The sequence below is a fragment of the Alternaria viburni genome, assembly GCF_023758015.1.
Source record: "Alternaria viburni strain BMP 2772 chromosome Unknown scaffold_44, whole genome shotgun sequence".
Classification (NCBI taxonomy): domain Eukaryota; kingdom Fungi; phylum Ascomycota; class Dothideomycetes; order Pleosporales; family Pleosporaceae; genus Alternaria; species Alternaria viburni.
Window position 1 is genome coordinate 10,248 of NW_026055813.1, and position 26,928 is coordinate 37,175.

Sequence of the window (26,928 nt, forward strand, 5' to 3'; positions counted from 1 at the left end):
TTATTTACGCTATATATACTTATAACTTTATATATAAGATTAAGCTATAAATAGCTTTATTTATAAAGATAAAGATAGCTATTATATACTAGCGTAAAGCGTTTATTAAAATTCTTAGCTAAAGTAATAATAAATAAACTAAAGAGAATAAGGTATTTAAGATCTACTTTTAGTATAATAATACTATTAAATAGATAGTAGCTATATTAGTATTTTACTATTATAGTTACTCTTAAGAACTAAGAGAGTAGTTATCTTTATTAGCTTAAGTTATATTATATTAATAGCTAAAAAGTTTCTCTTCTTAGTAAGGCCTTAAAAGTAATATATTATTAGTCTATATAGAAGCCTTAGTACTAATAGTAATATATACTAAATATATTAAAATTTTAAAATCTTTTAGTAGTTCTAGAATAACTTTAAAAGCTAAGCGTCTTTTAATGTCTTTTTACTAAATAGAGTCTATAAAATTAGGTATAAGGCACTAATATAATACTTATAATATTACCTTTAGTTTTCTGTTTAGCTATATATAAGCAAGATACTAGCGCATTAGTACTTAGGTAGGTAACTACTAGGGAATACGCGCTGTTGTATGTTTTATGTTTTTGCTATCTTTTTTGCTATCTTTTTTAGTGGTGGATACGGCAGTAGTTGCAGAGATACCATGGACATTCGCTGCCACTTCACTATACATGCTACATGGGGTGTTGAACACAGGCTCGCCGTTAAGCGAAAGCATTTCGCAACCTATGTATTTTGGCGGTAGCCTATCTCTAAGGCACACTCTGCACACCTGCTGCAAGTCGCGCATTAAATGCCTACTAATAATCATACATCCTAGAAAAAGAACCTCGCGATCGATCAGCGACGTCGGTCCCGGCTACGGCTCCTCGCACTGCGACTCCTCCGCCTACGTCTATCCCTATCATCACGTCCCCTATCTCTGCTGCGCTCGCGACTCCTCTCTCTAGGCTTGCGCTCTCGGTCCTTATCCTCGGCCTCAGCAGCAGGAGCACCACCAGGTTGGTAGCAGTCAGACTCCAAACGCCTACTACCACGGTCTCTACCGCCGTCCCAACGGTCATAGTCTCGAGCCCTGTAGCCACGCGCACGATCACGGCTATCATCACGCTTGCGAGGCCGACTGTCGTCGCGCTTGCGGTCACGGCTGTCCTCGCGCTTCCGAGCACTGCCACTGCCAGCACCTCCACCGCCACCGGGCACATAACGGTCGATGTTCTCGGGGCTTCTGGAGCGACGGCGGCGCCCGGATGCAGGAGATCGCTCGCGCTCGCGTCGGCCGCCTCGTGAGCGGGAACGTTCTCTATCTCTGCGACGCTCCTCTCGAGGTGGCGATGGACTGCGCGTTTCGTAGCGTGACTTGCGGCGGCTGGTGTGAGTCTCTCGTGAGCGGCTGCGACTCTCGCGACGGGACGGTTTCTCATCTCTGTCGTCGCGATCGCGTCGTCTACCGTCATTTGAGGGCCTGTAGGAATGCCTATCATCCTCGCGTCGGGAACGGCGGTCGTCTCCGTAGCGCGAGCCACGCCTGTCGTACCGACTTCCGCGGGACTGCGATCGGTCTCTGCTACGCTCCCTCGTGCTGCGCGCGACACTGGGGGATCTACCACGCTTTGAAGGCAACTCAGGTCGTTTGCCATCCCATCGGCCCTTGTCCGCTTCTGTTGCGGATGGGGCATCTGTCATAGTGGTGTCTTCATGATTCGCAGCCGCATTTGGCGTACCTGGAGCGGGGGACTTTGCGTCTTTGCTGGGTGACCTTTCAGGTCTGCTGTCAAGCCTGTCCAGTCGAGCCTTCACGGGATCGCGGGGAACGAGCGACTTGGGAGGCTGAGCTTTTCGCATAGGTGGTTCCAGTGATTCCGATCGCTGAAGCAGAGGCCTGCGTTGTAGTGACTTCTTCATCTCCTGACTTTCCTGTAGCAGGAGCGCCAATGCCGTCTCATCGTCAACTTTGATGTCCTCAGGCTTGATCGACAGACGGCGTTCAGGCGACCTGGTCTTTGTCCTGCTCCTTCGCCTGCTCCTGTCTCGTCCACGCCGGTCCCTTTCACGATCGGGAGTCCTGCTACGGCCACGACCACTGCGATGGCGACCGCCGCGATCTCGGTCATGCTCCTCTTGTAGGCGACGCTCTCGCTCAGCGTCTTCTTCGCGGATCTTCTTGAGACGGGCTTCGCGGCTCTTCTCATGCTCTTCTCGCTCCTTCTCGTGGCGGAGACGCTCCTCTTCTCTCTCCTTGTCAATTCTCTCTCGATCCTTGCGTCGGCGCTCTTCGTCTTCCTTGTCGCGCTCCTCACGCTCCTTACGCCTGCGCTCCTTCTCCTCTTGTCGCGCCTTCTCACGGGCTTCGTCCTCTTCCTTCTCGCGGCGCTTGCGCTCTTCCTTCTTCGCCCTCTCCTCACGTTCTCTCTCGCGCTCTGCCTCCAACTCCTTTTCTCTCCGGGCCTCACGCTTCTCTCGACGAGCGTCTGCTTCTTTAGCCCATTCCTCTTCGCTCTTACTGCCTCGCTTCTCCTCTTCAGCAGCCGCCTCGGCGCCTATTTCGGCAATGCGGTACTCGCGCATTTTCGGTACGCCATGCTCATCGATCAGTTTGTCCAGCAGGGTGTTGACCGTGTTCATAATGTTGCCATAAATGTCGCTGCGCTCACCCGCGCCTTCTATAAGTGTAGTCGCCATTCGGGGATCCTTGGACAGCAGCGAGGGATTACGGTCGGTTTCGCGGTCGACGAGCTCCTTGAGAGCGGCTTGCAGTTCATCCTTAGCAGGCTGGCACGCGAAGGTTAGCCTAGCATGTAGTAATAATCAATCGTTGGCCACCTACTCCTGACACATATTGCTTCATCAAGTCTCTGCGTATGTCGTCGTATGCGCCCTTCTTACGGAACATGTGCACCAGGCTGTCGATGGCCGATCGCTTCGCCTGGGAAAGCGGGAGTTCCGATGGCCTCAACTTTTTGCGCATAGTCGCAGCTCCATCGCTTTCACTTGGGCGCTTACGGCCGACTTCCGCCATGGTTGATTTTACGTGATTGCGATCAGTCGTTTTGTGTCGTTTGTGTTGCGGCCCGGCGCATGAAGACGGGGGTGGGAAAGGCTGGCGAGCAGCAAATGACGTAGGGGGCTAGGCTGGTGCGCCAGCTCAAAATGGTAATAGTGAATGGATTGAAGAGCGAAAGCTAAAAAGTGAGCGACGATATCAGGAGAGGCGCGAAAGCGGCATTGTCGCGGAGGTGAGGTCGGCGGACGTTGGTTCCGCATCCGCGTGGGTGGTTCGTTCTTGGCGTTCCGGAGCTTGACGATGGAGCATCGCAGCCCAGAAACCCAGTACTGGTACAGCGGTGACAACGCGCCCTCACGACACCCGCCCCAATTGCTGCTGCAGCACAGAAGGAGTCTTCTACACCGACACAACATCCACGACTATACCCGCTCACCATGGTCCACAAGATCCTCTTCTGGAGCGGTTTCGGTACGTCCCCAACCGCCCACGCATACTCCAAGGGCCTCTACTGACGACATATATCAGGAGTTGCCGCCCGACTATGGCAACTCGGCATTGAGATGCGCCCGCTCTTCAACAAGGAATCCCTCTGGGTCTATCCCCTCTACGCCGGCGCCGGTGGCAGCTTCGGCTACTGGCTCACTGGCGTTGAGAACCGCCAATTCCGCCTCCTAGCCGACCGACGAGACGCCCTACTTGAGAAGCGAGCGCGGAGGAAGGAGCGCGAGGAGGCCGCTGGTACCTCTTAGGCGGCCGTGGCCTGCAATGGCAAGAGACAGTGATGTGAGGGGTAGGGGAAGCTGGGACTGGGCATCGCACACACAGCCAGAGCGTCTTCTCAACCACAATAGGACTGAGACTATCATGCGCTACTTCCAGCGCCCATGATGAGCGGATATGGGTATGCAATATGAGCGGGGTTGGATGCGTGTTGAGAGCAGCCTCTACCATATCTTGGCTGGCGACTCGTTCTGTACAAATTTCATTTCAAACCAACTACAAATGCAAAATCTCGATTAAACACCTATGCCAAGTTGTGCTCAAAATGCGAGATATTTCCTAGTTGCGTAACGCGTGACACCCTAATGGATTAGTGCATGACTCCTGCCTCTGCTATTCTGAGCTCATGGAAGGGCATCCACCTTTGCGAACACCCTGTCAACATCACCATGACTTGATAAATCCGCGCCACGACCCATGTGGTCAACCATCATTGCACGCATCTCGTCATGTCTGCCGAGAACTTCCTTTCGCCCAACGGCGACCACGTAACGCCGTCTCCGCCGATGTCCAACGGCAACCTCAAAAGCAAAGGCATCGTTGTGTTCTCAGGCGGAAGCGCTGCGAACAATTTAGTCGATGTGTTTAAGAAAGTTAGAGAAGACAAGAGATGCCCGCTGAGCTATGTCATCCCTATCAGTGATAACGGCGGCAGCTCATCTGAGCTGATACGCGTCTTCGGAGGTCCAGGTATGCGCCGTCTGAGGCAGGAATAATACAACACTGACATGAACAGGTATCGGTGATGTGAGAAGTACGCGAATGTTCTTCGAGAACAATGACCTAGATGTTAACCTTTCTAGGTCGTCTTGTCCGCCTAATCCCGGATGACCCCGATCACGATGACAGCGAGAAGGCAGCTATAAAGACCTTCTTCAACCACAGATTGCCCAAGGAACGGTCTTCAGCTCGACACGAGTGGCTGCAGATTGTAGAGGCCGAGCATGCACTCTGGACAAACATCTCGACGGCGAAGAAAGAGCTTATACGATCCATACTCAATGTTGTCGCATATGAGATCGTCAAGCGTCGCCGACCTTCATCTAGCTTTGACTTCTCGGGTGCGAGTATCGGCAACTTGTTTCTTACTGGGTATGTAATTGATGCACTACAGCATTGTGCTTTTCCCCATCCATATGATCGATCAATTTCCGATATGATTGTCTCTGTCACCTTTATCATCGCGTATCCTCTTCAGCGCACCTACCCACATTAAGCTCCTCGAAGCTGACACTCACAGCGCTCGACTCTTCACTGGGTCGTTTGAGTCAGCCATCTACCTACTCTCCAGCATATGTTCTGTGCCCAGTCATACATCAGTCTTACCCGCGATCAACACCAACTTCACACACCACATCTCAGTCAGCCTCGCAAACGGCGACACCATCACCGGCCAAAACTCCATCTCACACCCGTCTATATCGACAGCCCTGGTATCGGGAGGTGCACCAATAATTGACGAGACCGAACAGCACGATCGAATCGAGGATGCCAATTTACCCGGATCTTTACCAACTCTCCGGAAGCAGTACATTACCTTCTCTAAAGCGGATGAAGAGGAGCTGCCAGCCAGAATCGAAAGGCTGTGGTACATCAACCCCTATGGCCAGGAGATCCGGCTTTCCGCGAACCCAACGGTCCTTAATGCATTGAACGACGCGCAGGCTGTCATATACAGCATCGGCTCGCTCTACACATCAATCATCCCCTCGCTGGTCCTGAAGGGTATCGGCGAAGCCATCAGCAACCCCGCAATCCGCTACAAGATCCTCATCCTCAACTCGACCATCGATCGCGAGACCGGACCGTCATCTAACCCCTACTCCGCCGTTGACTTCATAGCTGCTATCGCGAAAGCATGCGAGGATTCCAAGAGCGTGTTTGGGCCTCTTGACAAGAGTCAGTACAAGAAATACGTCACGCACATCATCCATCTCCAAGGGCCAGGGACGCCGGCAGTCGACCGCGACGAGCTTAAGAGTATTGGCATTGAACCTATTCGCGTGTATGGGAAGAAACATGAGGGTGAGAACTTTGTTAGGTATGATGGCACGGCTTTAATTCAGGCGCTTGAAGTTACGATGGGGAAGAGGGATCCGAGGATGCCTAGTCGACGGAATACGTTGGAGGGGCCGGCGAGGTGAATGAGGATTCTCTTCCCTTCACGAACCAAAAGTCGGTGGAGTAATTCGTTTCCGATAGCTGGTGAGGGTGCCTGGCGGTCTTTGTTGGTTTTATATGTGCCAAGCAGGTATCTCTACATCAAGCGCAGATCTTACTCTTTCGGGTCGCCCCTTCATCCCGTCCCTCTGTCGTGCCACTCCAGACTGACCTATGATGCATCGCAATCTACACGGCTATAGTTTGCTCGCAATATTAGGGACGCGAAAGCTCCCATTGAAAGCACCTATATCTGGTTGCTAGCCCCATAAACTTTACCGGCTTTTTCATTGCATAGACTTTAACAACTCTATCACCAGCAAACTGTCATGGGCACCATAGTTTCATCAATCTTCTCACCCGAGCCTTCGAAGCCAGAATCTCGACCTCCTTATGAAGGCCCGAATCGATACCCGTATGTGCGTAGCGGCCAGCTTGTCCCCGTCGAAGCGAATCCCACCATTTGGTACGAATGCTTATTCGAGGTTGCGGACTGCGTACAACACCAAGACACGGACAAAGTCATCATATTTACCCCCATCTGCGATGAAGACAACGGCTTCTATCCAGACCCCAGATCGAGGCATGGCTGGCCCATCAAGCGCTTGCGAAAGGCGTACGAGCTCCTCGGTGGACCACACCCGCGGATCGTGCAGTACGTATGGCTCTGCTTGTGTACTTGGTCGCGCTCAATCTTTTAGGTATATCGGCGCGCTGTACAGCACTTCGGGTGATGGTATAGTCGTTGAGAGGCTGGAACCAGGCCAGCTCACGAGAGTTGAGGTGCCTGCAATGACAGTGCCTGTGGTAGCGCAAACGATGTCGCACGACGATAAGATCATGTTATCGCTGTATTACCGGTGGGCGATACAGGCACTCTCCGCCTTCCGGTTCATGCATGCTAGATCCATGTGCATTGGGTTCTTCTCATCGCAACTCGTGTGGATACGCCCGGACTTCTCGCTCGCAGTGGGTGGTTTCATCAGCGCTAGTGCACAGGAGATAGAGGATGAGCTCTGGAAAGATACTGATGAAGATACTAAAGCGGCCCGACGAGAGGCTAGCTTCATAGATGAAAATGGGCGAGAGATAGAGAGCACCGCTAGCTGCGGTTGGGACGAGGGTGAGTGGGCAGCGGACGACATGATATATGATATGGTACATCATGAGGATCCTTTTGATGAAAGTTACTACACAGGAGGTGTACAAGGAAGTGTAAAGGCAGACCTGTGAGTATGCGCGAACCACGGTGTACGCACAAAAGATTACTGACCCTTATCTTCACACTCTAGCTTCTACTGGGCTACATTCGTCTGGCGACTCATGACGAACGACTTCACTGCTGTATCGCCATCGCGTCGTGGGCCTTTTCGTGGACTATGGGAGCCTGCATGGCCCATGGAAGGAGGCTACAAAATCGAAGACTCGCCAAATATATCCAACATTATCGATGAGAGAGAACGGCGCAAACTTTTCCAGCAGCTAGAGAGAGCTAGATTGGGACATGTCCTGGTTGGCGCTTGGAATAATCGATATGGCAGCGTGGATGAGGTCATTCGTGATATCGAGTTGGCAGCAGCCGAGGTGGGCATAACCATCTCTGGCGACGAGGTTGACATTGGTGAGAAGTGGGAGGATGTTTTCGAGTTCAAGGACGGGAAGCTGGGTTTCAAAGTTAGATCTGATTAGGATAAGCTTGATGGGGCTGCCAAGCAGGCATCATTGGCACGGTTCACGAGGCGCGATGGCGCTTGCCTCAACCGGCAACACCTGGGTTAGTGTATATAGATGCAATGTATCGCGATCTTTTACTTTTAGCATCCTTTCTCGTGCTGCATAATGGGCTCGGCAATTTCATATCTTAATGGGCCACTGCCCCCAGATGAAGAACGAACGATTGCAACGCAGTCGCCATATTATCCCCCCGAAGCCAGCATAGAGCCAGAAGACACCCGACGCTGGTACTGTGATTTCTGGCAACATGCATGCGCAGTACCTCACAAAGATGGGAAGAGCATCATCATCTACGAACCGAAAGATGATGATACAAGGGCTAGACCAGAATGGGCGATCAAACGGCTACGGAAAGCTTATGAGCTGCTTGGCGAAGGGCATCCAAGGATTGTTCGGTATGTGTAGGGCTTGACTAGCGCTGTTATGAAGTTAATGCGATGGTAGGCGTACCGGCCTTGTGTACAGTGACGCTGGCAACGGAGTGATCGTCGAAAGACTTGAACCAGGGCCCCACTGGGGTGATCTCCCTGCCATGACTGTGCCTGTTCCAGAAGAGCCTTCAAGAGAGGACCGCATCATGTTGGCCTTGTACTATCGGTGGGCCTTACAATCGCTGTCCGCCATTAGCTACCTCCACTCTCGCTCTATATACCTGACGTTCTTCTCGTCTACCAATGTGTGGTTGCGGCCCGATTACTCACTGGCTATCTCAGGTTTCATTAGTGTTGATGGGCCAGAGCTTGATGCCGATAGTAGACGAGACGCTTGGAAAAAGGAGAAGCGGTACGAGAGACGGGAGCGAAGGGTCCAGAAATGGCGTGCTGCCGGAGCTCCAATCTCAGAATATCCTAGAGACGAGAGTGAGGGCGAGAGCGAAGACGAGAGCGACGATATCCCGGAAGACTTTTCCGGTGGTTGGGATACTTGTGAATGGGCGGGAGATGGCGGCACTATATACTACGATGACTATCCCACGGAGTTTCCTCGAACGTGTGGAAGTCATCGTGAGTCCTTGTGAGTGATTATCGCTCTCGCATTCGTCAAGGCCTACGCGTGACGCTTCGCTAACTGCATGATTTTGCCATAGGTTCTACTGGGCGACCTTTGTCTGGGAACTTATGACGAATACTCACACGGCCGAAGCGCAGTGGAAACGGGGGATAGATTGGGACCCGTTCTCTTCGCCTGACGGCGGCCCGCCGAAGCCAGCAAAAGATTGGCGTGATCAGCTTCAAGTGTTAGAGGAGGCTAGGCTTGGAAGTGTCTTGCTCAAAGCCTGGAAGAGCGAATACGAAAGCGCAGAGCAGGCTGCCGAAGATGTCAGAAAAATCGCGGAGGAGATGGGTATCAAGATCGTCAGCAGTTCGTCGGAAGTTGATGACGCTTGGACGAACGTATCCCAGCAGGATGAAGTTGATGTTGGCGAGCCTTGGGAGGACATTTTCGAACTAGACGAAGCCAAAGAGAGGTGGGGCGCTCGAACGCTTAGGTTCAAGCGGCAAGGCACGCATGTGAATTTGCCTGTGGCAGGATAGAAGCCAAGACTAGGGCCATAAGCCGGTCATGCTTGTCGTTACGTATCGGGCGCGCACTTTATCCAGTATGCATCGTGTTCGAAGACCCCGTTCTGAGGCGAGAAATATCCGTATCCTCCTCGGTCGTGGTCCTTCAGTACCCTTCATGCATGATTGCAAGCGAAGCAAGCAGTTGGTGGCGACACGTAACCGAACCAGGCTGCCATCGTACTTTTCTGAGGCTCTGCGGTGCTGGTTATGTGACACACCATGACACCCCCGCGTATGCATTGCATATCGCCCGACGGATCAACTTGTCAAGAAACATGTCTCTGGCTGCTGGAAGGTCATCCCAACATGCTCTCATCGGATCGTCTAGTGTTGATCGCAAGCTGTCAGTCACTGCTTCGGAGTGTGTAACCGAAAGCGTGATTAAGATCGTCCTGTAATGCCACGCCATCCTGCCTCTGCCGCGGCCTGCCGGATGTAAGAGCTTGGCTGTCGAAGGATCAATGTGGCGGTCAAGGCAACGATACCGAGTCGGCGGAATGCTGCGTTCGCGCAGGGTGGTAGGCAAGCCGTGATTCTCGCCCGTGTCTCAGACATGTACGTACCCGCAGATCGTACCAGCGAGATGCTGAGCCTCTCAAGTGCCGTGTGGCTCGGAGAGTAATTTCATACCGATCAAGATATTCCGTGCTTCTGGCGCGCTTCAACCTGTTCTTCAGCAGATTTGTCGGTGTCAAGCCTGGTACAGGATTGCATCCTAGCTCAGGTGGCTGCTTGCGGGCGCATGATTCCTAATAGAACGCACTTGTGTGACTACTTGCTCGGGCCGAGACTTGGTCTTGCTCTTGCTCCTCAAACCACAGGAGAGATGGTTCAAGCCGACATATCCGGTCCGAGACACTGATATGGAGGATCTTCATGATAGAAGTGCATGAGCGAGGGCGTGTCTGCGTCCGGTGAGCGAAGATCAGGAAGTGTAACGATGTTGTATATCTATCGCGGCTACTCGTAAGAGCTGCAGCCGCTCTCACCTATTAGAACCGATTCTGGAACACGGTTGTGGTGTTGCAACCCAAACGTGCATAAGGCTGCGTGTCAAAGATGTCATCCAGCCGCGTATATGCATGTCATGCGCGGTGGATCCGGTGTGTTCGATAGGCCTCCAAAAGCGATCGAATCCGCGAGCTTCCGGCAAGAAGGACATTGGTTGGATAGAGAGCTGAAGATTGGAGGGCGGCACGAGGTGCATGGAACATGGAAGGGCGTCGAACTGCAGTAAATAGGTTGACAGCAACGCAATGTGCAGTAGTAGATCGACGCTGCGCGAACGCGCGCTGAGCCGCACCGAAGAACGGTCTGAAGTCCATGTTGGAGTGTAGGCGGATTAACATCGGCTGGAAAGATCGAATCGCACTGCGACACACCAAAGGGCGATGCACCAGAATGTTTGACATACGACAAGCCCAGCAGTGATGCAAGCGGGGCTGAGTGGTATAAGTGCAGTCACAGATAAGGGGTATACATGCGCATCACCAGGTACAGCTACCAGTGACTGAAAGACTTCGGTGTAACCAGCGGGTTCTTACCTCGACTTGTGGGTGGTGATTGGAGGCGTTGGCCGAGCGGAACGAAGGGCAAGCAGGCGGGTTGGACGTCAGCAGGACGCTGTCTCAGCCATCGATGGTCGTTACTCAAAGAAAGGGTCCTCATCTTTCCCGTGCACCTTGCGATGGTGGCTTGTAGTGGTCAGTTGCCTTGTTTTGGCTGGATCGCGGCGAAAGGGGGTGTTGGGCCGTGCATGGACCAAAAGCGGGGTCATGACGCCCCGTTAGCGTGGTCAATCAATGATCGCTTCTTCCGCACAGGCATCATGAACGTTTCTCACACCTCGACGACTTCATGTGTTCAGCTCCACGGAGGGCAGGCTAACAAAGCAAAAATTACATCAATCATTCGCCAAGATTCTCAACGATTGCAGCTGTAATGCATATGCGACCTTATCCAAACACCACCACCATCAGGCTGCATGCAACAACAGGCAGCCGCTATGAGTCCTCAAATATGCATGCGCATGGCTCATGCATATTTGATACGATTTTTAACTGGTCCGGTCAAAGTTGAGCCTCAAACTCTGTAGCAACGAAGCTATGCTGCGCGTTCACGCAAGAGGGCGGGGTTATTTGCCTGTTTGTCCCCCTCAGCCTGGTGGCTTAGACCGGTGAGAGCCTTGATATCACCCTCAAGTGGGGCTTGCGAGTGCCCTTCGATACGACCAATTAACGCTTGTTTCATGTATACCCCCGGGGAAACGACTGGATGTGGCTGTTGTACTCCTAGAGGGACCACAACCTCGCTTGCATCAACAGAGTGTTACTACTGCTCCGGGCAAAGATCAAGAGCTACAATCTTGCAGTATGACAAGAAATTTCCCAATCTATATCTTCGGTCAACGTCCTCCTGTTTCTGCCTTAGACTTTCTAGTTCGCCCTGTCATTCACTTCCCGTGTCTTCATCACATTGCTCTGCCTGATTCGATCATCGGCATCAAGTCTTCCGTCACTTGAGCATCTAGCCATCGGCTATACTTCCTTCGTTCAAGATATCCCTCCCATAACCTCTACGAATCATTCAATGGCGACTCCACAGCAGGGACAGTACCAGGGTCATGTACCCCATCAACATCAGAATGTCAGCCAACAACGACAAGTCCCGAATGGGCAGCAGCAGAGCTCTGGACAACAGCAGAACTTTGGACAGACTCAGCAGAGGCCAGCTCAGCCCCAACAGCAACCTCTAAACCCATACGCCAACTACGATCCCCAATTGGCTTCCTTCATCTTAGAGAAGCCAAAGAACGCCACTTCCTGGGAGGATGCCACACCTGAGCAACAACATGTCGCACTCCAGGAACTCCACAGCGAACTGCACAAGTTTCGTCGAAACCATAATAACGTCAAGAAGGCGATGAACGAGATCCCTTCCCCAAACTGTCGCCGAATCATCAACGAGCTCGTTGAGGACCAGAACGTTGAGCTTGCGAGGTACAATAGAACCATTCAATACAGAATTGCAAGCGTTGTAAACAAATGGCGCTCGGTCAACCGTCGAGAAAGGCAGCTGGTGCGTGTAGACATCATTCTGGAGACTGAGCCTTCTGGGTTTCAAGAGCCTATGCAAGCGAGACCCGCTGTCGGAGGTGCGGGCAATGGACCCCAAGATGCAAACAAGAACAAGCAACCAGGAAACCCGCAAGGTCAACAGTTCCCGAACCCGTCTAACAACCCCGGCCAAAACATGCCACAGCAACAAAGACCTCCCCAACAGCAGCAACCACAACATCCTGGTCCGCAAAACTTCGGACAGCATCCCCCAAACCCGGGCCACATGAACCCAATGCCAGGTCCTGGAGGTCCTCCTCCTCCACCTCCGCCTCCGGGGATGCCTGCACCACACGACATAGGTCGTCCACCACCCCCACCGCATGGTGGAGGGGGCCAACCCATACCGGGCGTGCCACTGCAGCATCTTCCGCCTCCTCCTGGCCAAGCCCATGGCCCGCCCTTTGGTCAAATGCCAATGCCTGGTACGTTTCCGGACCAGATGCATATGCCGCCGTTTGGCATGAGGCACGTCCAAGGCGTGAATCCTGAGCACCTCAGACATCACAAGAAAAACCACAGGGTTCGTCGCGATATTTCCGGCTCATCGTCCGACAGTGACTCCTGGGAGTCTGAGTCGGAAGATTCCAGCTTTGTCAACATTGAACATGATCATATAGATGTTGATCGACGTGGACGAGGACGTCAGCGGCCCGGCAAGAGATCGAAGAAGACTCAGAGACATCGGTCACTCAGCAAAGCTAGAGCCCTCAGTCGTAGTCGTAGCCGAAGTCGGGCACGCAAGAACAACGTTGATCCATATATCGCAAAGACTACCCGTCGACACCGTACTTCAGACATAATCGACGATCAACGCAATGGTAGGCATAGCCCAGAGTCCTTCACTACCGACTCTTCTCGGTCTTCTCACAACAAAGTGACGCCTGTTCACATTCACCTGAGTACCAACAACGTTGTGGAAGACCGAACACGTTCCGGTAACACCTCACCAGTTGGTCTCTCCAACGAGAAGAAGAAAAGATCAGGAAAGTACTTCCCCTCCCACGGCATGGCTAGGGAGACCTCCAACTCATCGTCAGAGCGTGGAAGCGGCACCGAGTCTATGAACACTACATCTGTTCACACAGCAGATGATGGTATCTTTGATACTCCTATACGCCGCCGCCCTTCTTACACGCACGTTCATCGTCACCAGAAGGTCTCTTACGGAAGAAAGTCGCCAAATATATTCGGCCAGCCGCACTCCAGCCATATCTACGACGAGGACGTTGACCACCGTCGGGTACAGAAGGTTAGATACCACAAAGAGACAGTAGACGACTACCCACACTCCCGAAGCCCACGCGCACCCATGCATGAGCCAGAGTCGTACTTCGACGACTACCCAGTCCACACTACTCGGCCAAGCCTGCCAAACCGCCGCGCAACCATGGCCAACCCACCCAACATGCATAATCCCTTTGCGCAACCACACTTCCCACCCAAACCAGTGCGCGCCTCATCATACCTCGCGGATAGACACGAGCCAGGCTACGGCTACCCCCAACCACGCGCGATTGGAGACCAAGACGAATTAGATGCGCGATACGCACTCAACGACATCCATGCGGCTCTTGAGCACATCCAGGACAAGAAAGAGCGATCGGCTAGACGCTCTAACATGATGGGCAGGAGGGACTCAGCTTTCCAGTATGAAGATGATGAGTGGCATGCTAGGGTGCCGTTGAGTGGGCGACGTGGAGGTTATGGTGGGTACTAGGTGATAGGCATGGTCTACTTTCTCGCTTCTCTTCTCGATACTTGTCTTTTTTAGGAGCGTGTCGGTTCTTCGGCGATACGTTCTGGCTGGTGTACAGCTTCTACTCAACTCTTCACGCGGGGTTCTTCGGCTAGGGTACAACATCACAGCGTCATGAGTCTTTCGTTTTTGGATAAACGTCTTGAATATACTATCTCAATCTACATCGCATACCCGCATTGGTTACATTCTCTTCAGCATGACAATTTGATACCGAGTGAACCAAGTCCACTAGCCCCGATCCAGCTAGGACGGTGTGAGCACCTTTCTTAGCTCTCTTCAATCTCAGCATGGATGCTGCTATCCTTCATAATACACTCACCATACACGGCGAGTAATGACTCAAGATTAGTCTTTGCATAAAAGTGATTTTCAACGAGAAGACCACTTCGAGCATAATACGCTGCTTCTTTGTACTTTCCCTGCACGAAGTTGTTGTCCGCGAGCATATTGTATCTGGATAGGACGAATTAGCATTGCACCAAGAGCATGATCGGGCCCGAATACTTACGCAGAGGATAGCAACCAGTCGCGTACGCCCAGTTCGTGCAGTAGATCGACGTAAATGCGAAGCTTTGCGCAGGATATTTGACCTTCCAGATTACTATAGGTGGAGCACAAAGTTCGCTCTGACGCGTCCGGCTCGAGCGCAGGCGCACATGCTTTGCAACTGCAGTCGAAGCCCCATCCTAGCATCAGTGCTGCTTGGCGAGCATCCCTGCTCTTTTCCCAATCTTCCGCGATGTAGTTGATCAGGATCTCTTCACCAGCGTTGATCTGTCGTGTAGCAACCAGTCGGGCATAACCTTTAAGATCTGCGCCATTCTCGTCGATGTAAAGTACTGCATTGGGGATGCACGAATGGTTGGCGAAGGATATCGTGCGATAGACAACTAGGCGGGTGTGCTGGATACCTACACCGGTATAATCACGGAAGTTGAAAGCGTTGTACCGACAACGATCTACAAGGTGCTCGACGTCTGTAGCCCTGGTCTTCGAAGTGTAGAGCTTGTGGAAGGCTTCTCGATCTTGCCAGCTTAGCTGTGTGTATGCGGTCGTCAAACGCGCAGTAGTTTTGTTGACCTCTTCGTCATAGAAAGCGATGACTTCCCTATTCTGCTCCTCGGGCTGCTTGCGTGTGTCGCATTGGAAAAATGCGTTTTCGTCGAGAACGAGAGCGCCTTTCTTGAAGTTTTGCTGTGCGACAAGGCCATTACCCGCAACAACGTTAGCATTAGTGACCCGTACCTGAGGATGATTTGTTGCCATGTTTATCGTGTAGTTGACGACTTTTGTCCGTATGGGTGATGTGGGAAGTCTACCAAGGGACGTCAGATCGACCCTTATATCCCGTCAGCTGTGGCAGTTTGCTGATCTGGAAGCATAAACAGGAGTCTGGTTTGAGAGAGAATCATCGACACGCTCATTGTTCAGGACGAAATACAACGAATGATCATATGCAAACACTACATAGGCTTGATTGAAAAAGGACCCATGGCTGCCTTGTTGTACTCCTCAAGCAGCCTTTCGTCCTCCTGGTGACACTGTCCTAGTATGTCGTTCAGCTGCTGATTCCAAGTAGCGATGAAGAAGTTCTTCTCGACGATTAGCCCTGCGTGGGCAGTTTGCTTTGCCTGCGCGTAGTCTTCCTTTCCGAAGTAAAGCCTTGCGAGTTCTAGGGATCTGTTCAAAAGTCATCAGTGGTGTAGTCATGAGGATTAAGTGATTTGACCTACGCTTTGGATAGCTCTGCATCCCACCTACCCAAAGAAGTAAGAATTTTGATGTAGCCCTCCAGGTTCATGATGCTGTGATTCTTCTGCTCCTCGGTTATTACCGCTGCCATTGCAGTGATGTTGGTCTTGTATGCGCTCGCCAGGTTGCGTGAGATAGTATCCATAGCGGTAAACGGGTGTGTACACCCGTTGCATGAACACGTAAATCCCCAGTGGTGATTAAGTACAGCATTTCGAGCTACATGATCGCCAAGCCAGTCGCGTTCTATGTAATTTACAAAGACCTCGGCTCCGTCTGGGATTGCTTGAGTTGCTACGAGCCTTGCTTGGCCTTCCGGAAACAAAGTGCGGCGGGGCCAGATTTCGATGGTAGCGTTTGGAACACAAGAGTGGTTGATGGAGCTGATGTCTTCATACACTACCAGGTGTGTTTTGTTATTGCTGGCATTCACGAAGGTGAATGCGTTGCGTTCGAAACGATCGACGTATCGATCGAGTGTAGAACCATGGGCTGGCCGGGGCCAGAGCGTACGTAGTGTTTTTCGCTGCTCTAATGTAAGATCGTTCACAGCTGCATAGATGACAGAAGTTGCATGTACTCGTTGAGCATCATAGAAAGTGTCGACGGTCTCCTGGTCGGACCACTGGTTTTCAGTACTACCGGTGTTGCAGAAGACAATGGGGTCTTCCGTGAGTATGAGGTCGCCCCGTCCAAGTGATCGATTCGCAAATAAACCGCGCCCTCCGAGTGGGCTGTTCTGGGCTTGATAGTTCATTTGGAACTGCTGATGAGGTAGTGTCCGTTTCTGGCTGTGAAGCTCTACCTTCTGCTTGTGGATGCTGCATTATATGTGCTGAGCACCGAGACAATTCCATTGTTAGCAAGCAACTTTGTGTTAGACTCCATGCAAGACATGAAAGTGAGATCAAGACACATGTTCGAGAGCAGATGAAGTGACGATACCTAGGCAGCTCATCTGGTTTGCGCGACACCGCAGCCGCAGTGGCCGTGCAAGGCCTATTGTATTTTGTGAACAGAGTCCAGATCTAAAGATCCGCGGGGTAATTTCGTATACCAGAGTCAGTTGTGTGATAGCGGTCTCAGGCTCCGCGTTGGTGCTGCGGGCTCAGAAAAAGAAGCACGTCATGCACGCGTCCTCACATCGCTTGCTCGCCCGCTTGTACCTGCCAAGCCATCAGGGGCGCCATGTGGGGTATCTCCACTCACGCGCGCCTCCAACGCTCGCTAGCATCCATTCACAAAGCCATCCATCGACATCACCCAAAAAAGCAAGCCCCCATCGCGCGCATCAGCTGCTCACTTTCTACCCTCTAGCCTGCCCAAGTCCAATCCATAGATTCACCGCGCCAGTCTCGCATCGCACACAGGCGGCAATAGGACTAGGCGCCACTAACTTTCGGGCTCGCAGCCATGTAGACACGAGAACACGAGCCCCCATCCGAAACACGTCTAGCCCCACGGAGATGACCATGCCTCTGGCCACGCTGACTGGGCGGCCATCATTGGGCGGGTTGCGGGAGAGTATTGATATGCTTGTTCTTTACGAGATCCTTCTCTTTAGGGGCGGAGGGCCAGAACAGGCTGACGGGGCAGGGAGTAGAGTGAATGGGGATTAAAAGTCTCTGAGAACCAGTTTTCTGGTCCTACGTGATGCGCGCGCGTGTGCTGGGCTTCACTTTCCATCGCGGTCGTAGTCGTCGGTCGATCCTTACTTTTAACCCTTTCGCTCTTTCCTAATACCATTTTATTATCTTCGTCACTACACGTTCGAGGTTCCGCCAGCATCACTATTGAGTTTCACGACTGCCGACTGCCGTTACTAGTGCATCACAACGCGACAAGTTGGGTAGCAAGAAAGAAAGTATGAAGGTGCTCGTTGCCTTGTTTGGCCTGGTGGTCGCCGCGCTTGCGCAAGATGCCTCAACCTCAAGCTGTAAGTTTGGTCGACGGCAATAGTTTTGCATGTAGTATGCCTGGAATCTCAACTCTAATCAAGCATCCGATGTAGATACCGGCCCAATGTTCGACCCGGATACGGCGCCTTTCTTTGGCCCTAGCACCATCGTCTATCCCTCCGTCACCGAGTCCGCTCCGGTACTTTCAAACTTACCGACTCTCACACCTTCCGGCAGCACAGTCATGATCTCCATGTCTAGCAGCGCTATGGCCAACTCGACCCTCTCGACTTCAACGCTGTCGCGCAACTCTACAACCTCGCATACCTCGACACATTCGTCGACACACTCTTCTACATCGGTCAGGACTTCGCGCACGCCGACTCCTACAGCGGATGAGACTTCGGCAAGTGCGTCGGTTCCGGCCGAGACGGGCGCAGGTGTTGCGAACTACCCTGAGGCATTTGGAGCTATTGTGGGAGGTCTTTTAGCTGGATTAGCGATGCTGTAGCAGGTTTTAATATCTTTAAGTAGAGAACAGGCGACTGGAAAATATATGCAGTATGCCATGAGAGCCAGTCGTGCAGAGGTCTAGCGAAGTTGAAGACCAACATAATAGGGTATATTGTGATGTGCTCGTGGGTTGACTCGAGCTTTCCGTCAAAGTCATCTAGCATACTTTTCCCTGGTCGAACCGAACGCCTAAGAAACGCCGTCATAATGCAACTGAACTAAGCTGATTTCGCTTGTTTTTACTCCTCCATAGCTCCAACCTCTGTAACCTGCTCAGTCGCCTTGGTGTAGTAGGCCTTGAGGTCGATCTTGAAGTCCGCCATGGCCACACCGAACATCTTCAGCAGCGCCGTTTGATGACTGTTCATGACCTTGCCCTCCTCCGCGATGGTGTACGGCGCATCCAAAATGATCTTGCCCTTGTCGAGCCTCGTCGGCATGCCCCATTTCCTGATGGTAGTCTCCATGCTATGCGGCAGCGGCACATCCTCTTCTTCGGGAATCTCTCCGCCTCTTGAGTGGACTACACCCGCGGGTACTGTGAAGGTCTGTGTAGCGACAACGCCGGCGCGCGCAAAGTCGGTTTGCGAGTAGTTGGCAAAGTACTCGATGACTTCGCTGGGCTCGCGGCTGGTGAAAAAGAGTCCGACATTGCCGTTGAGGTGCTTGGTGAGCTCGGAGAGGTTCGAGAGGTGCTCTTCTGCTGGGCTTAGGCCAAGCGCTTTCGCCATGACTTTGGTCTTTCCGAAGAAGAATCTGCGCATTCGTTAGCCATGCGCGCATTGGATGAAAGCGCTCCCGCAGACATACCGGCTGTCTGCGAACTCCTGGCGGACCTCCTTCAGGTACGAGTTGCGCATGTTCTCTACGGCGAAGACGAAGATGTGCTCAAAGTTATCCGCCGCTTCCTGGACATTGGCAAAGAGCTTCAAAGACAGCTCCTTGCCCTTCTTGTCCGTCTTGGTAAGATGCACGACCTTCTGGCGCTTGGATTTGGGCATGGTGGCGGTATTTTGGGGGGTGTTGTGGTTGGTGGTTGCGCTCAGGAAAAAGTTCGAAGTTGCGGTCGCGACTTCCAAAAAATTGAGCGGGGATTTTGGCGAACCCCCGATTGGTGCAACCGCGGCTGTTCCGCTGTGGATCCAGATGTCGCTCTCACACTCTCCAGAGTCTACGCACTCAACCTCACCCCAGTCCGCTCGAGATGATCAATCGAAAACATAGCGATGTTGGATTTCATGGATAGTGTGCAGCATGCATTCTACGAGGCATCGGGCTGGAACGTCGACAATTCCTATGGCGCACTGAACGCGTCCGCACGAGGTACGTCACACTGGACGTCGCGTTCTGGATTGGATGCTGACTCTAGGTGACAGCATTGCTCGACTTTGACATACCCCGTGGGCTGCGCATGCAAATCTCCTCTCTCGCCGCCCCCAATTTCGCAACCTCGTACACCCTAGGCAGTGTGGGGGTAGTCGACGGCTCAGTATCCTACCTTTACTCGTCGCTGCCACTACGGAAGGACTTTAGGACGTCCCACATCGACCTCCACAACGTGATACGAGGCTACAAGCATGTGCAAGAGTTGCGGAGACCGGACGAGAAGTGGTCGTGGGAGGTTTGGCATGCTGGCCGCCGGATAGACCGCAAGAGTGAGCTGGATGACACTGCCTTACCGTACCCCCGCTGAGTCGAGACAGACACCCTGTTGTATGGGCGCATATTCCTACCACAGCAGAGGCTCGAAGCCCTGTACCTCCGCCGCCTCACTCCTACGCGACAGCTGAGGATCGCCGCCGTGAGCGACTCCAATCTCAACAACGGCGGGACGATCCTGACGCTACTGCAAAATGACTTCGGCAAATACAGCACGGAATACATGTACAGCACAGACTCGGCGTTGATGGGCGTCCGGGGTCTCTACAACTTTGGTCCAGGCCCCAGAGTTGCGCCCGCAGAACCCGTTGCTGCAGAGCAGGTGGATCCTGTGCATGGTCGCTTCAGCGCAGGCGCAGAGCTGTACTATGGCATACTCAACAAGAGCGGGGGAATCAGCACAGGGGTGAGGTTCGCCACCCTACCCAACCATGCGGGCTTCCCGTATACCATGACGCTCACGCTCAACCCGTTGATGGGAAATCTCTCTTCCACGTATGCTGTCAAGGCCGGCCCTAACTTGGCCCTGTCCTCCCGCTTCGACTTCAACTTCTACTCGTATGAAAGTGAGCTGCAGCTCGGGTGTGAACTCTGGCGTCTACGCAGCACGACCGACGTAGATTGGGCGGTCAAGAAGTTGCGTCCAGATTGGAAACGCCCAACAACTTCTGCAGATGACGATGTATCCGGCGTGCTGAAGGCTAGAGTCGATCAGGATTGGCATATCGGAGTATTGTGGGAGGGCAGAATCAAGGAGCTGCTATTCACTCTTGGTGCGAGTCTGGACCTGAAGAAGAGAGAGCAAATGCTCCGTTCTGTGGGTGTTGAGCTGCAGTACTCCTCATGAACGATAACACGCACAGACGGCAATATCCCGATCGTTAAAGAAGAATAAGTATACCGTTTACGAAGGAAGGATGCACATCGGATCGACTGCCGAACTGACTCAACCGGCCCAGCCCAGGGTCGTCGACCACTGTACTGTTCGTCAGCGGTTGTTCTAGAAACGCGTCTCCCGCACATGGTCAGGGCATCAAGAAATGTTTCTAGAAGACGATGGCGTCAAACAGTGGGACGCAAACGAGGGCCGTGAGAGCCTTACAGTATCCATGCGAGGGCGACCATGTGTTTTCTGAACACGACATATATTGCAGGCTAGGGCTCGAGTAAGTAGCGAAGTGTGCATGATGGCGTAGTCTGGTCCCGAGCGGTGTAACGCTGAAACAAAGTATGGGGATGGACGCTGCTCGTCACACTGCTTCGGTGCTGTTTGGACGTGTTTTCAATGCAGTGGCACGATTCGCAACATTCTGTTACACTTGACATTCTTGAAGGCAAACGGTGGTTGAGCATGCAGAGACGGATGAGGGACTTCCGCAAGTTGGGGGTGCAGGTGGACTGCAGATCCGGTCGAGGCCGCGCTCGGCGCGGGCCATGATGTTGTTGGTGGGAGTCAGTTTTCCGGGTTGGTGGTTGTTGTCACTCGCTTGCCGACGCGTCCACCATTCACACCGCCGTGCCTGGCGTAAGCCTTGCAATTAATGGTGCAGGGAAGCGATCGGTACTATAGATTGACAGCTGTAGGGCGACAAGACGGGCGACGAGCTAAGCTGAGTCGGCACTCTCAAGATCAACGAACTATTGCGGCTTGCCAAATGTGAACAATCTCGATTCCGTGGCTTTTTGACCGAGCGACGAGCGTGTCAGGATGGGAGCGATTAGACGGCACGGGCGCCGATGCTCGTCAGGATCTTTTCTCATGCTCGGCTTACCCGAGCGATCCGCACGAGGCTCGCGATCAAGTCTTCACGATACCGAAATGGGCCCTCTGCCGCACACTGTCAGCACCAAGAATGCGGGCGCGTACGGCGATGTAGGCCAGGTGCGACCGACACAGACGCGTGCCAGGAATACTTTGAACGCCCTGCCGGTGCGCCTTCTCGCTCACGCTCACGCCCACGCTCGCAGTCACGCTCTGGTGTGCCTTGCCCGATCGTTGCCGTAGTGAGCACTCGAAGACGCAGGGCTTCTCAAACACGACAACGGTAGCGCCTCATGCTCGCGCGTTGTTTGGCCTGTCGGAACACGCTAAAGCGGACCATGAGGACGACGACTTCGCGGCCTTTTTTTTGATAAACGAGCACCATTCATGCGCGCTGTTCTGACAGGTATCGCGATGCGAGTCTGTTGTCGCGGCCAGCCTCGCGGCAAGGATTGCCCTATAGGCGGCGGCCTCCTGAGTCTTGGAACAGAGCCTGTCGGTCGACCCTTGCTGTCACGTCTCTAGTGGCGCGACTCCGAGGTACCTCGCAGTAGTCCCCCTGATCGGAGCTATTGCGGGCAGCGCGTGCAGGCGGGCAGAGAGCACGCCGCACGCGCACCGTCGGATGCTGGTGCTGTTGTGTCGTGGTGTAGAGCGGAGGAACATCCGGTCAGAGTGTTGCGACGAGCATGGTTTGCTTCAGAACATAAGCGTTTTGGTGCGTCACCACTGGTCTCGCGCCTCCAGGGCGGGCGTCGAGCGGTGGTGCCGTTGGGCTAAAACCGTCTCTCTGGCCAGCTAGCGCCCTGCCCAGCCTAAGCTAGCCGGCGCGCACCTTCCCCCCGGCTTCAATGCCCCTTCCCTTAATCTCCCCTTTCCCAACCACGGTCGCTCATTTACATCCAAGGCCCTGCTCCTCTATCCGGATTCCTATCGTCACCTTTGCTGTCGGTGTGGTACCTACATCTTTCTCTTTCTCTGTCGACTTCTGCGAAGTGCCGCCACTCCTTTCGGCCTTTGCCCACGTTCCTTTCTTCACAACCCTCCTTTAGGCTTTGTCTGTCCGCTCCTTAGCACCTCTTCCTTCACTCTTGTCGACTTGGACTCGCTTTCGGACGATCCATCTGCTCCCCGGCCAGCAGCTTCCTTCACCCTTGACCCTTCTCACACGCGCCTGGACGGTGTCTCGAGCTTCTCACACACGTGGATTCTTTCTCCCGTGACATTGAACTCTTACCAGCTTCGCATAGCTCCACTATCTTCACCCACCACCATTGCTTGGACCATTACTTCACGACACTTTACGAACCAAGATAGACTGAGGTGTTAGCTCGATTGCTCCCTCTATATCTCCGACCCCGCTTCGAATCGAGTCCAACTCTCGCCCTCCGATCATCCCCACCACCCAACATGCAGTCAAACGACGACGCAATGGTCTCGCCCACGCCATCTCCACCGGCGTCATCCTCGACCCCGACGCAGGGCTCTGCCCCGCGCCGACCCCCGCGCAAGAGCACCCTCACCCAGCAGCAGCGCAACCAGAAGAGACAGAGGGCCACTCAAGACCAACTGGTGACACTCGAAGTGGAGTTCAACAAGAACCCCACTCCCACTGCTGCTACCCGCGAAAGAATTGCCTCGGAAATCAACATGACCGAGCGCTCAGTCCAGATCTGGTTCCAGAACAGGTAGGAAAAGCGAGCAGCATGATGCTTGTGCGCAGTACTGACATTTGCACAGACGTGCCAAGATCAAGAACATTGCCAAGAAGAGCATCGAGAACGGTGATGACTGCAATGATATCCCGGAGTCCATGCGACGATACCTTGCCCTCCAGGCCATGGAGTCTGGCAAGTCAATCGGCACTAGTTTCCTGGGACGCGCAGGCGGTATGCCATACGGAAGTGGCATGCTTCTCAACACCGACGCCAACAACTCCAAGGTTGTCATCCACCACTTTGCTTGCCGCTCCCTCAGCATCGGTAGCTGGAGACGAGTTGGACAGAGCGCCATGGACCTTGTGGTATTCTACTCGCCTGAGAAGTGCTGCATCACCTACTACATCAACAACGACTCTGCTGGATACAAGATTGAGTACCCATTCTCATACATTAAGAACATTTCACTGGAGAATGGCGACATGACCGCAAACGCTGAGGGTGCGTCGCAACGCCCCGGAGGCCTGATTGTCGAGCTCAACCGCCCTCCGAACTTCTTCATGGACTCTTCCGGTTCGGGAGGATTTTTCCAATGCGGCGACTTTACCGAGGACCAGCAAGCATCGAACATTATGTTGCACCATTTGGGTGGTCACCCGAAGGTGCTGAGCGGTCAGTTGGCGAAACTTGTCTCACTGGAGTCGTTTCAGAACCGACACAACATGTTCGACCCAAACACATTCGCCGTCTCGGCACCGGTCTCGCCCATCAACCACCGGCCCGCGTCCCAACCAAACCACCTCCAGCACCCGCATCACATGGGCATGTTTCAGGAGACGCATCTTGCACCTCAACCCTTCCAACCGCGCGGTCACAAGCGCCAGCGAAGTCGTTCAGTGCCTGTTGCGATGGACTTTTCTATGCTTCGCAACCCGATGCCATCTTTCTTGATCCAACAAGAGCCGTCGCCGTATGTTCCTAACCCTGAGATCTTTGCGCCGACGCCCCAGAGTGCAGGCCCCATTGGTCCTCACCTGAGCATCGACACTTCTGCAGGGTACGGCATGGACTACCGACAGTACCCCATGTCGGCCACTACCGCCAACTCACCTTCGGAGTACGGCACGCCTTCCTTTTTCACATCGGGTCCATCAAACGACAACATCCCGGCATCCAACTATGGCCAGTACAACATTCCTCCCTATGTACATACACCAATGGGCCCGCCACCTTCTGCATCTCACCACTCACCTATGCCGGCGATGAACCACCCTGACCCTATCATTGCTAACCAGTCACCACCACTGGGTTCTTTCGGTCGTGACAACCACAATGATGTGTACCCAATGTCGCACGACAACGGCATGTCCGACGAGGCGCTGCAGATGACAGACATGTACGCCAAGCAAAATCTCAACATGCCGTTCCGGTCACCGATGATGGATGACAACGTCGACGACTTGGACATGCAGAACCTGGTGTCATTCGGCTCGTTAGACCCATCAAGCATGTCACCGGAGCATCACCAGATGCAATGAGCAGCCCGCACACTACCGTCTGTTTGTCAATTATTCTTTTGCGTGCTCTTATACCCGGTCGCGGTTGCTTTCTTACGAAGAAGCTCGATGCGTACGCCCTGCTGCTTGGAACAGTGGCAGGGCATTTGCGGCTCTTGCTCTCCATTATCGCTCATACTTAATGTGGTTGTCATCTCTCACATATTGGTCTCAAATCCTTGGATCTACAAAGCCATGGGGTTTTCCCGTCGCTTGTAGGAAGCCACCCTTCCACTACTTTCCATCACTACTCTTCGTAACGCAGGTTGAACGACCACCATACAGGGACTGGTTATTGAACACGGCGTTGCTCAGGATTGGGTAGGCTTGGAACTATACAGAGAAATGGCGGACTGGTGGAACCTGCGCTGGTGTTGGCAGACGTCAGCGGCATATGCTGGTCGTCTTTTTCCTTTTGGATTGTTCTTTTCATTGTTCATCATCTCTTCTTTTTCTGTTGCGAGCTAGCCATTGTTTCATATGTTGCGTGCATCTCGGAATTTTCTCTTGTCGGGCTCGGCTGGCAGGTGGAGGGATTGCCATTTTAAGGAGATCTTGAGCTGCGGGGGTTGTGGTGGATTACAGAGCCGCTGCGCGTGCTTGAGTATGTAGCTTTCAAAGGGGTCTCCGGTAAACAGCTGTTCTTCGAGATCAGTAAACAAATACATTACATTACTTGAACCGACCTGGGATGGTGCCAGCAATGTGCTATGGGGAGGTGTGTAGAGCTGTAGGAAGCGGGGAAGTGCCATGTTATAGCAGAGTGAAATTACGATGGACAGGTTGTCTCGTATCCCCGGTTGCGAGATGAAAGTCCATCGTAATTTACAGCGAATCCTCGCACTAGGAAGGGCTACACAGCCCATTTGACAGCGCATTAATGAGAGTGGTCTCGGGCCAGCCCGTTGAACCTCCACACGATGATTACAAAATCTGGTGGGCCAATCATTCGCTGGGAGGCTGTAACATGTTATTCCATGCTACACAGGCGTGTGTAAGGAGAGTAATTGTCGCGTGGTGACAGCTGCGCAGCGGCGGCACGACGTCTTCAAATATGTGGCCGCATGTGCTTATGTGCTAGTCGATGGTGTAGGCGAAGCTGGAAAAGGAAATAGCACTGCAATAAGATCGTCGACTATACGTGGTGGTGTGAGTGCCGCAACGCTTACAGCATGCCAAGCGGTGGGCATCAGTGGGCGAGCACGTCGTGGCTGACAGCAGACAGCAGACAGCAACAGCCATGCGTGGATGACAGAGCATGCGGTGATTATGTCAGGCTTGTCAGACCGAACGTTGCGCAAGAACTGGGTTAAGAAATTTGATGTAGTCGATGACGTGCGGCGAGGCCCGTTGGCATCGCAGGCGCGCAGGCACATCGCAGACAAGCTCTGGGCCCGCGCGATTATGGCCCGAGTCGCAAGGCTTTTCAGGCTCGGACGAGGTACGGGTCTAGTCTGGCAAGGCTTGCGATGCTCGGCAGGCGAGGAGGGCGATTTGAGGGCGAAGTGGCAGCGATCGGCATCGAGTTCCCCTGACGTTGTGCCCCAAGCGGCGTGGTGCCGAACGGGACAATGGGGCTGCTCATTTCACGTTTCGTCGGGCCAACCAGCTCGCCGCTGCTTTTCGACTGCACCACCCCTTGCCTCGACGCTGATAAGTGAAGTGCCAGCTTTCTTCTCTCGCTCCACACCCACATCTTGTCGCTCATTACTTGCCCGTTGGTGTTGATCGTGCCAGGACTTTCACGCCATCTCTACGTCACGACCGGCGGCGCAGAAGCTTGGTGGTTCGCAGCAAACGGCCGCGCCACTCAGGAACACGAAAAGCGTTGCGACAGCCCTTCACGTACTCCGCAGTACCAGTCAAGCCTCTGTTTATTGCACCGCGAGCAGCACGTAGGTCCTTTTCCTCCAAGCGTCCGCGGCCTCCCGCTGCACCTGCCCAATCCCAGCCTCCAATCTCTTTCCCAGCTTTCGTCTATC

The 26,928-nt window shown here is 53.3% G+C and overlaps 12 protein-coding genes across 12 annotated transcripts; 8 read left to right on the forward strand and 4 right to left on the reverse strand.

Moving 5' to 3' along the window:
- Positions 1 to 864: 864 nt before the first annotated feature.
- Positions 865 to 3,043, reverse strand: J4E79_011532 (uncharacterized protein; the record flags this gene model as incomplete). The annotated part of the gene is made up of 2 exons (XM_049360361.1): positions 865 to 2,796; positions 2,852 to 3,043. The coding sequence occupies 2 exons, from the start codon at positions 3,041 to 3,043 to the stop codon at positions 865 to 867; spliced, it is 2,124 nt and encodes a 707-aa protein (XP_049205122.1).
- A 422-nt stretch (positions 3,044 to 3,465) lies between these two features.
- On the forward strand, positions 3,466 to 3,780 carry J4E79_011533 (uncharacterized protein; the record flags this gene model as incomplete). Its single annotated transcript, XM_049360362.1, has 2 exons — positions 3,466 to 3,499; positions 3,557 to 3,780. 2 exons carry the CDS (start codon positions 3,466 to 3,468, stop codon positions 3,778 to 3,780), a joined length of 258 nt encoding a protein of 85 aa, XP_049205123.1.
- Positions 3,781 to 4,260: 480 nt separating this feature from the next.
- Positions 4,261 to 5,955, forward strand: J4E79_011534 (uncharacterized protein; the record flags this gene model as incomplete). Its single annotated transcript, XM_049360363.1, has 4 exons — positions 4,261 to 4,501; positions 4,548 to 4,565; positions 4,615 to 4,903; positions 5,052 to 5,955. 4 exons carry the CDS (start codon positions 4,261 to 4,263, stop codon positions 5,953 to 5,955), a joined length of 1,452 nt encoding a protein of 483 aa, XP_049205124.1.
- An 835-nt stretch (positions 5,956 to 6,790) lies between these two features.
- Positions 6,791 to 7,660, forward strand: J4E79_011535 (uncharacterized protein; the record flags this gene model as incomplete). Its single annotated transcript, XM_049360364.1, has 2 exons — positions 6,791 to 7,200; positions 7,264 to 7,660. The coding sequence occupies 2 exons, from the start codon at positions 6,791 to 6,793 to the stop codon at positions 7,658 to 7,660; spliced, it is 807 nt and encodes a 268-aa protein (XP_049205125.1).
- A 577-nt stretch (positions 7,661 to 8,237) lies between these two features.
- J4E79_011536 (uncharacterized protein) lies at positions 8,238 to 9,240 on the forward strand (the record flags this gene model as incomplete). The annotated part of the gene is made up of 2 exons (XM_049360365.1): positions 8,238 to 8,695; positions 8,793 to 9,240. 2 exons carry the CDS (start codon positions 8,238 to 8,240, stop codon positions 9,238 to 9,240), a joined length of 906 nt encoding a protein of 301 aa, XP_049205126.1.
- A 2,619-nt stretch (positions 9,241 to 11,859) lies between these two features.
- On the forward strand, positions 11,860 to 14,106 carry J4E79_011537 (uncharacterized protein; the record flags this gene model as incomplete). Its single annotated transcript, XM_049360366.1, has 1 exon — positions 11,860 to 14,106. The coding sequence occupies one exon, from the start codon at positions 11,860 to 11,862 to the stop codon at positions 14,104 to 14,106; it is 2,247 nt and encodes a 748-aa protein (XP_049205127.1).
- A 308-nt stretch (positions 14,107 to 14,414) lies between these two features.
- J4E79_011538 (uncharacterized protein) lies at positions 14,415 to 15,414 on the reverse strand (the record flags this gene model as incomplete). Its single annotated transcript, XM_049360367.1, has 2 exons — positions 14,415 to 14,601; positions 14,657 to 15,414. 2 exons carry the CDS (start codon positions 15,412 to 15,414, stop codon positions 14,415 to 14,417), a joined length of 945 nt encoding a protein of 314 aa, XP_049205128.1.
- A 197-nt stretch (positions 15,415 to 15,611) lies between these two features.
- On the reverse strand, positions 15,612 to 16,045 carry J4E79_011539 (uncharacterized protein; the record flags this gene model as incomplete). Its single annotated transcript, XM_049360368.1, has 2 exons — positions 15,612 to 15,828; positions 15,882 to 16,045. 2 exons carry the CDS (start codon positions 16,043 to 16,045, stop codon positions 15,612 to 15,614), a joined length of 381 nt encoding a protein of 126 aa, XP_049205129.1.
- Positions 16,046 to 17,922: 1,877 nt separating this feature from the next.
- J4E79_011540 (uncharacterized protein) lies at positions 17,923 to 18,197 on the forward strand (the record flags this gene model as incomplete). The annotated part of the gene is made up of 2 exons (XM_049360369.1): positions 17,923 to 17,997; positions 18,063 to 18,197. The coding sequence occupies 2 exons, from the start codon at positions 17,923 to 17,925 to the stop codon at positions 18,195 to 18,197; spliced, it is 210 nt and encodes a 69-aa protein (XP_049205130.1).
- A 353-nt stretch (positions 18,198 to 18,550) lies between these two features.
- J4E79_011541 (uncharacterized protein) lies at positions 18,551 to 19,312 on the reverse strand (the record flags this gene model as incomplete). Its single annotated transcript, XM_049360370.1, has 2 exons — positions 18,551 to 19,067; positions 19,122 to 19,312. The coding sequence occupies 2 exons, from the start codon at positions 19,310 to 19,312 to the stop codon at positions 18,551 to 18,553; spliced, it is 708 nt and encodes a 235-aa protein (XP_049205131.1).
- A 225-nt stretch (positions 19,313 to 19,537) lies between these two features.
- MDM10 (Mitochondrial distribution and morphology protein 10) lies at positions 19,538 to 20,817 on the forward strand (the record flags this gene model as incomplete). The annotated part of the gene is made up of 3 exons (XM_049360371.1): positions 19,538 to 19,634; positions 19,688 to 19,966; positions 20,015 to 20,817. 3 exons carry the CDS (start codon positions 19,538 to 19,540, stop codon positions 20,815 to 20,817), a joined length of 1,179 nt encoding a protein of 392 aa, XP_049205132.1.
- A 2,325-nt stretch (positions 20,818 to 23,142) lies between these two features.
- Positions 23,143 to 24,928, forward strand: J4E79_011543 (uncharacterized protein; the record flags this gene model as incomplete). Its single annotated transcript, XM_049360372.1, has 2 exons — positions 23,143 to 23,420; positions 23,473 to 24,928. The coding sequence occupies 2 exons, from the start codon at positions 23,143 to 23,145 to the stop codon at positions 24,926 to 24,928; spliced, it is 1,734 nt and encodes a 577-aa protein (XP_049205133.1).
- Between the last annotated feature and the right edge of the window lie 2,000 nt (positions 24,929 to 26,928).